Below are 10,427 nucleotides of genomic sequence, written 5' to 3'. Positions count from 1 at the left end.
GAGAGAAAAAAGTTTTCAACTTTATGGTTCCAAATTTTTTCCCCCTTGCAGATCCGGGAGTGGCGGCTAACACTTTTTTCCCCCAACAGCCGGTCTGCGGAGATTTGCTGTTGAATAATAACAAAGGAGAGAGGATACGTATTTAAAGAAAAGAAGTGATTAATGGTTTTCTGTATAATTCTCACATTTTTCTTAGCTCTTGTCTACACAGAATGGTGTGAACTTTAAGCTCCATAGAAATCTTTTTTTTATTCTATTCATACCTTCCTAAGAGCAGCTTTGATTTGGTTCTATAGAGACATTCCTGGGGGGGGGTGGAATATGCTTTTTAGGAACTATTTTCCCCCTCTAGAAGGGAAGGGCGGCTGCATCCCTGGGCAGCTAAACATCACACCAGCGATTCTACTGAAAACAAAGCTCGCTGCTCTCAACCTCCAGGTCCAGGCGATTTGCTATGAGTCTCCCCGCAGCATTGAAACGGGCGGTTCAAACACCCCTTCCCGTGCGGTGGACCCCAGACCAGTCTGTCCCGGGGCCCTACCCAGCCTCAAACACCCAGGAGCTGCACACCGGAGGAATGACAAAGATATAACAGTAAAACTCACTGGTGGATTGTCTATTTTTATTTTCTGAAGGCAGATGGGACTGAAAAACGACTTTGAATTGCATTTGCTCTCCAGAACCCTGAAATTTTGGGGGGCGGGATGGCTGTATCTGGGGCCACCACAGGACCAGAGTCCGAGACCAGAGCCTTAGAACTTCTCTTGGGCTTGACCCCAAAGTGGCCCAAGCCTCCCCAGAGCTTCTGAGGGTCACTTGCGCCCTCTTCCCCTTCCCCCATTCCATTCTAGGGGTGACTGGGACCTCAGAGACAGAAAGCTATTTGGTCCCCAGTCATACTTTCGATACTTTCTATGAGAAAGAAAATGAAAATTAATACAGGAGCAGGGCTTCACAAAAGAGGCCATTTGTCTTCTTGATTATCTATTTGCTTGTCAGAGTTTGAGCTATGGCACCGGCTAGCTCCTTTGTAATATAAAAATACTCTGAAAACCTGCAAACACCCAGAAACATCTGTGCAAAAAATTAGACTCATTAAAGCCTTAAACACCTCAGAGGAAAAGGATACCTTCTTACGGGGAGGAAAGAGGCCAGCCACGCAGAATCCTCCCTCGCAACTTTAACAAGCAAAGAGCCGTCTGTCTAGAGAGAGACAGCTTTAACCGCATTTTATTTGCTTATGACAAATAAATCACGATATGAAAGCTCTTGTGTCCTACAATGAAACATTTTCTTCCCATTAGGGGTTGTAGTCAGCCCTCCTAGTCTTTCAATCCATTTTTGGACTAGAGGGAAAAATTAAAAACCCCAAACAAAACACACCCACCCCAAAAGGAAAACACAGAAGCTACCACAATTTGCAGTCCTCTGAGATAGAAATTCCCATTGGATCCTTTGAAAAAATTCCTCAACCACATAAATGTGAGGCCGAATGGACTGGGGTAGTTAAAATATACACTGGGTGGCATTGGTCTGCATCTTTACATCAAGATTTCAACAAAAACACGCCGTGCTGATCACAAGAAACCAAACATTTATTTCTATTGTCACTCTGTACATGACACACATTTTCACACCAACGAAGGGTTCTAGACTCAAGCAGCCCCAGGACTAGGAAGGGGCCTGGTTTGGAATGTCAGAGAATAGGAGAGAGGACAGACGCACATGACATAAAATAATAATAATAATTAATAATAATAATAATAATCAATGCAACAAAGATAAACTATAGGAGAGGTCTCTGTAACCTTATCTCCCAGATGGGAAGGGTATTTTATTTCCTAGTTTCACATTCACTTTCAATCTAGGAGAAAAGGCCTCCACTGCACAACTCTAGATTGGGGAGAGGGTTGTGTCCAGCTCCCAGAAGACAACCGGTCTCTCACCCCACCAGGCATGGCTTGACCTTACAAAGGAGGGCCCTCCCGGTCTCTGGGTCCTCTTTTTCTCTCGGACTCAATTACCCTGCCCTGCTCCTGCGCAGCCGAGGCACCCTACGTCCACCTGTCCCCAGCCTGTCGTCCCTACCCCGGCCCCAAGGTGTAAAGGGGGTGAACGGGCACGGAGGGGGAAGGAGGTTGTGTGCGCGTGTTTGTTACCGTGGCCAAAACACTGTGCTATCTGGCAGTCAGAGGATGCTTTCGCTGGGTTTCAGGAATGAGGGACAAAGAAAGAAAATCCAGACTGTCTTCCAAGAGCGGCAGCAGCAGAGGCGGCGGCGGCCGAGCCGGGCCTCATTTGTTAGCCGGGTGTCGAGGTAATGGTCGCCACCGAGGCCCGTCCTCTCCTCGGCAGAGTAAACAAGACAGATGGGCCTGGGCCTGGCGTGATTAAAGATGAAACGTGGATCCATCTTCGCCAAAGCTGAAAATGAGGAGTGCAGCCTCCTCCTATTTCTCTTTCTGTCTTTTTCTTTCTTCCTTCTTCTTCTTCTTTTTTTTTTTTTTAAGGAAGAAAGCAAGAGACTTGAACCTTGCTTCTGGGGGGCCTCCCCCGGCTCCCTATTGTCATTTCTATAAATAAAGCTTCCCCTCCCCCCTCCTCCGCATTTATTCGTGTAAATAGACAAAGTGGGGGGGAGGGCAGGTAGGCATTTTCGGGCCCAGGCCCCAGGGTCCCCTCCCTCGTCTCCCCCAACCACCCCCGAGCTCGCAACCCACCCCCGCCCCGAGGTTCGCTGCTCCCGCAAGGGGGGCACTAGAGTGCCGGGGGGCCTCCGTTGGGCCGGCCAGGGGGCCCTCCGGCTGAGCCTGAGGTGCCGCCCGAGCGGATCTTGGTGTTGGGCAACTTGTGGTCTTTTTTCCACTTCATGCGCCGGTTCTGGAACCAAATCTTGATCTGGCGCTCGGAGAGGCAGAGCGCGTGGGCGATCTCCACCCTCCGGCGCCGTGTCAGGTAGCGGTTGTAGTGAAATTCCTTCTCCAGCTCCAAGACCTGCTGGCGAGTGTAGGCGGTCCGAGAGCGCTTGGGCTCCCCGCCGGCGTAATTGGGGTTGACTGGACACACACACAGAGAGGGAGAAAGAGAAAGTTTTATTGCCCCGAAAGGGAGGAGGGGGAGCCCTTTCCTCCAGCTAACTCAGTGTCTCCCTCCCTCTCCCGCCACCTCTTCTTCCTCCAGAGGGGGTGGGGACGAAGGAGAAAGCGGGACCCAGGAGGAGAAAGAGACCTCTAAGTTTTGGACGACTGTGCGGTCACGACGTTGTTGTTTGGGGAGGGGGCGGGGAGGAGTGAGGAATCTTCACAAGGTTTTAATCGCTCATCTCTCCCCCTACTTGGCCTGGGGCCCGGGATGGGAGAATGAAGGGTGAAAGAGGGAGGGGGGCTTCCCTAAACCTTTCTGTTAGTTCCCACCCTCTGTGTTCCGATTCCAAGCAGTGCCTGCCCCCAGTAAAAACTTTTGCCCACTAGCCAAGAAGCCAGACTAGAGGAAAGAAAGGAAAAAATAAATACTGGGAGTTGACTCAACTCTCCGCTTAAATACAGATTACCTCCTCCCCCTTCTCCTCCCCCACCTCTCACACCCCTCCCCAATTTCCAACTTCACTGAGACTGCATCTCCCTGGCGAAAAAGTCGCTGGTGAGAATGGCAAAGAGGATGGGGAACCTACTTCAAAGGCGCGGGGCCCACCAGGCCATAAAAATTTATGGGGGATGTAATTATGTGGCTCTGAAAACAGGCGACCGTAAATCTCCGGCAATGGCGAGTTTATAGCGGGGACAATTGGCTTCCCCTAGCTCCCCCCACCCCCATGCCTTGAGGTCCCTTTGGTGTAAAGCGCCGGGGGTGGGAGGGGGAAGGGGTGCCCACGCACTCACCCGTGCTCACGTGAACTTTGCGCATCCAGGGGTAGACGACGGGCTCTTTGCACGCGGAGTGGGACGGGCTGGGGTGCAGGGGGTTCTGGGCGCAGGGAGGCGGCGGGGGGCTGCTGCTGACCGCCTCACAGCGCTGGCCGGGCTCCGGGAGGAGGGCCCCGGACGGCTGCTGTGCGGGAGCCCGAGGGGACAGCCCGGGCGGTGGCGGGGGCGGCGGGGGCGGCGGCGGAGGCGGCGGGGGCCCAGGGTCCCGGCAGGCCGCGTAACGCTGCACGGTGCACGCCGAGCGCCGCCCGAAGCCCGCCTCCGGCTGGAAGCTGCTCTCTCGCCTCTGGCCGCCGGCGTAGTACCCCGGCGAGTGGTCGCTGGGTAGGTAATCGCTCTGTGAATATTCCTCGCACGGAGGGAACTTGGGGTCGACATAGTTTGAGTTGATCAAAAAAGAACTCATAGCCATTAATTTCTGGGAATTGTCCACAAAATATACTAAAATTTATTCCGACCCCTGACTCGTTTTCCTGTTTCCGAAAGCCCTCCTACTTACTGTCAAGTGAACAAAGTTAGGGGCCCACGTGATCCTCGGAGCCAATGGCCGCCCCGCCTGCGATTCCCGGATAAGGAAATCTGCTCACCCGGACCCTACTCCAGCCAAAGAGGTTTATTTCCCCTTCTTCTCCACCCCCCCAACACCAGGATTTACATAGGGCTCCTTCGGGGCCACCGCCTCCTCGCCTCGCCTCGCCTCTCCCGGATCGCGGAGAGGGAGGGAGGGAGAGAGAGCGAGTGTGAGCAGGTTGCCACCCGAGGGCCTGTTGGGGCGCTGGGCGGAGCACAATCCCTGGATCCCCTCAGAAGTTGGGGCTCTGAATGTGGCCCCTCCCATCTTGCCTCCCACCCCCTGGCCTTCCTTAGGGTCTTAGCCCCTCTTATCGATGGGGGGTATGGAGCATCTGCACCCAGCGTCTAAGCAGGGGAGTTAAGTGAGGGGCGGACTAGGGGCTCCGCCTGGAGAGGAGAACCCACACAGGGGAACAAGGCATCGAGCGTGGGCCTTTTCTCTGCAGCCGCTCGGGGAGGGGTAGGGAGTGAAAGAGGAGGCGTCGGAGCAACCAGGCGGGTGTACGGAGGGACTTGTCAGAGATGAATGGAACCACGGGCGGATCGATAGGAAATTCATGCACTAATTCGGGGAGACCTCGCCTTCCAAATCGCATTTAGCTGCGCTATTAGTTTGGTTGTGTCAGTCAGTCCGTCTGTTCCTCTCCACTCCTCCCCTTATCTTAACCACGCGGCCCAAGCCGGGAGAAACGAGTTGGTTTCCCACACTGAACATGAACACTGGAGAAAAAATCCTCCAACTTCTGAGAGTACGTTGAATAGCAATTTGCTAATTCCAGAAACACCGGAGCAAGGCTAACCGCGGCAGCGAGATGTTCTAATTGCCGTTAATGCCGCGCCTCAGCAGCGAGCAGAAATCTCACGTCCTTGTGATGCTAAGGATAGGAGCCTGGGTGATCCCCACACAATAACACCCTTTAGTAATCGCGTGTTTCCAGGGCATCTTGTTCTGCACCCAAACGGAAAGGCGACCTCTGCATCCGTTTGAAAAGTGAATTTCCTTTCCCTTCGCACACTGAAGACAATAGTAATTTTTACCAGATTTTCAGTGAAGCCTCCCTGAACCCAAAATAGGGAATAGCTGGACCAAAGGGAGAGGACAAAATAAAAACATCAGCAACAACTTTAACCTTTTAAGTGAAAAAGGACTAAGGCTCCCAAGGGCAGGCATGGGTAGATTTCAGGTAGATGATTCCTCCATCTCTAACCAGTTGAGGGAGAAAAAGAAAAAGGAAGAAAGAAAAAGGAGTCTTCGTGTCACCGGATGGTCCTCATTTAGGAAAAAAATTTTTTCTTCAGAAAAAAAATGAGCGGAGTGTTTATGTCAACTACATATTCCCCTAGATACGAATTTGTGATCACAAAATTCCTTACACAAATTCGGATCTACAGGGTATATACAGAAGACAGACAGATCTTCTTGGCCCAGAAATTTTCCAGTCCTCCTATTTTCCACGCATCCTTCGTTTGGGGGTATGGTTTCAGTGCTTTGATTTTTTTTTCCCCCTAGTTTTGAGGTCTGGGAGCAGGAAAAGGCACTGTGGGTCCATTCCTGGGATTACAAGGTTTTCAACCCTCTTCCTCTTCTATTAGAGAGAAACAGAAACAGCCAGTCCCGCAAAGGGATGCGAACCTTGGGGCTGCTGTGCATCTCCGAGGCAGTGCATGAATTATGAGATGTAAACATTAGCTAAGCACAAAAGGAGGAAGGGTCATCCTGAGGCTGCGGCATAGTCAGAATCAGGCCCTTCTGGGTGCCCTCCAGCCCCTCCCCTCCCCCAGGACTTTTTTTTTTTTTTTTAAGAAAAACAAAACCCCAATCGGCAACTCCATGTCCCTCTGCAGCCTTTAGTTTGTGATCAAACGAAAATCTAGATATTTTCCAAGGGGCCTCTCAGCAAAGGGAAGAGGGATAGGCGGCTGGGTGTGAAGGGGGTGTCATAAAAGTCCTTTTGGAAAAATTCAATGGTAAAAAGAGAAACAGCTGTAAAGAAAAATGCTGGGAGACCAAGCAGATGGGGCCCCAGATATTTAATGACGGGCAATTCCGTTTACAACCTGAGAAAAAGATCAAAGGCATTTCATTTCCGAATGGAGGGTGAGGAGGAACCGTAAAAGATGCAGCCAGATGATATTCCAGCCCCTCCCAACCTCCCATACCTCCTGGGGCCAGAAAAGGGGGATGATAGCTGAAGTGTGAGGAGGAGTCCCATTTCCCCCACCTCCCTAGCTCCTGGCAGGCTCTCTACATCTAAACTTGCTTATTCAGCCACCTGCTAGGGTTGCTGACAATGGGACCTAAATGGGGATCTGGGAAACCTGGGGGATCTGGAGTTTCGAAGGGACTTCCTGAGGCTGCCAGTAACCGCCGAATTTACTAAGCTGGGAGACTGGGGATGGAGCTGAGGGAATGGCATCCTAGACTGTGAAAGCTAAGGGCCTTCAGAGGGTGATGGGAAGGGTACACAGAACCTCTTCTCCACCCAGACTCCTCACTCATCACTCCAGGTCTGAGGAATACTTGCATCCCTAGTGATATAATAAAAATTTCTTTAATAAATACATCAACAAAACAAAAAACAACCCTCTAACCACCACACTCTAAAGGTCTGTGCCCATACCCGGCCCTGGGACCCTTGCACGTGGGCAGGAGGAGAATTTTCCACCTACCAGCCACTAAGTCCAGAGACCCTCTGATTTTCTATCCCAAATCTAGCTTGCCAGGTTTGGCTTCTAAGCTTGATATCTAACACTAACACCTATATTTGAAAAATCACACACACAATAATATTGCAGTTATTTTTGCCAAGAGAGGGTCCAGTAAGTAATCTCATACCTCCATTTGGGCACTCAGGAAAACTGGCACCTGGCCAGACAAAATGTGTGGATAGGACCACCACCAGCCCCCCAGTGTCAAGCAGAGACCTTTCCTAGTCTTGTCAAAGGCCACTTTAGTCAGGGGTACCATTCCAACTGGCCATACCACTTCCCCTACCCCATACCTCCTGTCCTTCTCAACTCGACACCCTAAAACCCATCCAACTCATAGGCTTTTCAGAATTGGGAGAGGGCCTCTGTGCTACTCTACACTTTCTTAAGAGATGGAGTCAAGGTGCCCCCAAGCACCCCAAGAGAGAGGGTGGGAAGCAGAACCTGTGGGGTTGATCCTGGGGACAGAGCGCAGAGATTTTTCTCCTCTTTGCGCTGGGAGCTGCCACCTGCCCATCTCACCGAGGGGTCGCACTCCCCACCCCAGCCAGTCCCGCCGCGAGGGGTGGAGGACTAGGTTTATCAGCGACTTTCCAGACGAGGTTGGCCAGAGCAGGAGGTCTCCCCTCCACCCGCGAAGAGCACTATCATCAATAGGCATATTAAAAATAAGAAAGAAAAAGCCAAGGCTCCGCGCGCTTTCAGAGCCACCTCCCCCGCGCTCCCGGTGGCTCGCTGGCCCGCCGGCCGCCTTCTCCCGGCAGCCACAGGTTGCCGCAGTGACCTCTCGCTGCTCAGGCCCTCCGCCGTCCCGGGCGTGTCCAGCGCCCGCCACCACCGCTACCTTTTGTCGGCGGGGAGGGAGGGACAGAGCGAGGGAGGGAGTTCGCAGGCCGGGGAGGCGAGCCCCCGGGCGGCCCGCACAGCAGCGGCCCGGAGGAGCGCCAGGCCCGGAGGGGGGCGGGCGGGAGTACTCACCGGGCCGCTCCCCGCGCCCTCCCGGCCGCCGGCCCGCCCGCGGGCCCGCGCGACCCCCGACAAGCTCGCTCTCGTCCACTATTGTGTGTTCGGAAAACCGAACCGCCGCGGCGGGCAGAGGTGCTCCGGGGCCCCCTTGGTGGCCGGAACAAGACTTTTTTTTTTTGGTGTGTTGTTTTTGAAGTGCAAGTTTTCGTATTAATCTCATACTTTGGCAGTCTTTGTTAAACAGCTAGGCGCGTCACCAGGCTCTCAAACATTTTAATAATTTTTAGACGCCGTGACCTGCGGTTCACCCCCTCTCGGGCCTCCCCCACGAGCAGGCAGTTACTATAATACGCGCAGTTCGCTGGGTCATATTGAATTTTGCGCAGGTCATTACTTGGGAGAAAAATGACAGAGCAAGGAATTTGATTCAGCTCATCCTCTCTAGCTCTACTTTTTGCCAGAACCTTCCCGTCCCTTCCCCCAACTCCTACCCGCCAAAGTCCCACTCGAATAGGGACTCAGCCCGCCCGCCTCCGCTTTGATATTCCATCATTCCAATATTTTTTGTCAGCGCTCCTTCTGGGGACAAAGAGGGAGTGGGTAGATGGAGACCTGCACCTGGAGAAGTGGAAATGTGGGGATCTAGATCCCAGAGAGCAGACTCGAGCCAGAACCCCTATAAATGGCCGCAGTATTGAGAGGGCCTGTATTCCCACTCAACTGCACTCTGCTTTGTTCTGCCCCTCAGCGCCAGAGAGATCCCCATTTCTGCCTGAACTGGAAGCTCCAGGGCCCCAGGAAGGAGACCTCCATCTCCTGGTGCTGAGATCTGGTCCACAGGCCAGCATATTTGGGGAAGATAGAATCCTGAGAGAACGACTGGACTGCCCTGGTCAAACCTGGGGACTTGGCTTTCAGATGCTTTAATTCTCCTTTAGAAATCAAACAATATCCTCCCCACCTTCATTTTTATTTAAAATTACTTCTCATCTATACTATAACTCTTTTGCCTACCCCCAGCACCACCACCAGGAGGTTCAGGAACAAATCAAAGAGGTACTTAAAATACTCAAGAGATTTTCTTTGGTTTATCCCTCCAGGACAGGACTAGAAATGGGTGGCATGCCAGCAACACATTTCAACAAGCAGAAGTAGATCAGGTGATTACCCCTCCACCCAGCTCAAATCTCAGGGCGGTGTCTCCAAAGGGGTATCACCCTTGTTTGGGGAGGTTGGGACTAAGCATCCCAAGGCACCCAGCTTGGCTTGGGATGACAGACGTCTTCCCTTCCCCATTGTGAGGCCCCACCAAGCCCAGGACCTAGTCTACTCCACAAAACTATCAACTTGCTAACACTCTGTCCTGCAGTGGAGGGGAAGAGACTGAAGAAGAACAGATAGATTCTCCAGTTCAGGCTTTGAACTCTACTTCCTCTGGAACCCAGGAATTCCCTCCTGGCCTGACTCCCCAGAAAAATTTGCCTGAAGGCCAAGTAGAAATGAGGACCCATACCCAATTGGTTTAATTTAAAAAAAACAACTGGGGTCAAATTGATTTGTTATCTTTTCTGGCCATGTTTCAAAACTCTCAAATTATTTTTTTTCTGGCAGGACAAACACCCAGAGAGCACCTCCAATATTAAATGCTTAGAAGGAGAACGATGACATCTCATAATGCAACAAACAGTCATTTAAAGATCCAAAATAAGCATATGTCCTGGTGTTATAATTACAGAGTCTCTAAGCGGTTATACTTATGAGCTAAGCTTAATGCATAGATTCAAAGTTCATTTCAGGTCGCCAGTTAGAAAGATCTCTCTGAGGCCATTCAGTATTTTTCCTTCTCATTTTCCCTCCCTCCTTGAAACGGGAAGAGAGGCATTCTGGAAGAACACACAAGTGCAGGTTTGGGAGAGAGTGAGAGAATTAAGCTAACCTTCTTTCAATATCCAAGTGCTTAAACTCAAGCACTTTGGAAGGAGGGATAGTTTTTAAACTCCCTCTAGTCCTGGCCCATGGTTACTGGACTCCAACTGCTTGGACCCCACTTGGGGGTTAGGAATCCCTGAAAAACTAGCCTGCCTAGAGGGAGAAGGAGCTGGGGAATCCAGCTATTTCGCCCCTTTAGAGGAAGCCTGATGGGGCTGGTGTGGGTGGGAATCAGGTCTTCCCCTTGGAAGGCTTCCTTGGCCCCACCAAACGTCCTACAAGGACGTGTGGGTAATTGGATTTTTAAAATGTGTGCGGCTGGGTAGG

At 51.8% G+C, this 10,427-nt stretch overlaps 1 protein-coding gene across 1 annotated transcript; it reads right to left on the bottom strand.

Moving 5' to 3' along the window:
• Positions 1 to 2,709: 2,709 nt before the first annotated feature.
• Positions 2,710 to 5,532, bottom strand: HOXB4 (homeobox B4). The gene is made up of 2 exons (XM_055407646.2): positions 3,879 to 5,532; positions 2,710 to 3,056 (listed from the first exon to the last, which is right to left on the bottom strand). The coding sequence occupies exons 1-2, from the start codon at positions 4,333 to 4,335 to the stop codon at positions 2,758 to 2,760; spliced, it is 756 nt and encodes a 251-aa protein (XP_055263621.1). The 5' UTR covers positions 4,336 to 5,532; the 3' UTR covers positions 2,710 to 2,757.
• Positions 5,533 to 10,427: the final 4,895 nt, after the last annotated feature.

This window comes from Moschus berezovskii, chromosome 20, assembly GCF_049115385.1.
Source record: "Moschus berezovskii isolate FMDL1 chromosome 20, NW_MosBer_1.0, whole genome shotgun sequence".
NCBI classification, from domain to species: Eukaryota; Metazoa; Chordata; class Mammalia; order Artiodactyla; family Moschidae; genus Moschus; species Moschus berezovskii.
This window is presented reverse-complemented; position numbering and strand designations above follow the sequence as displayed.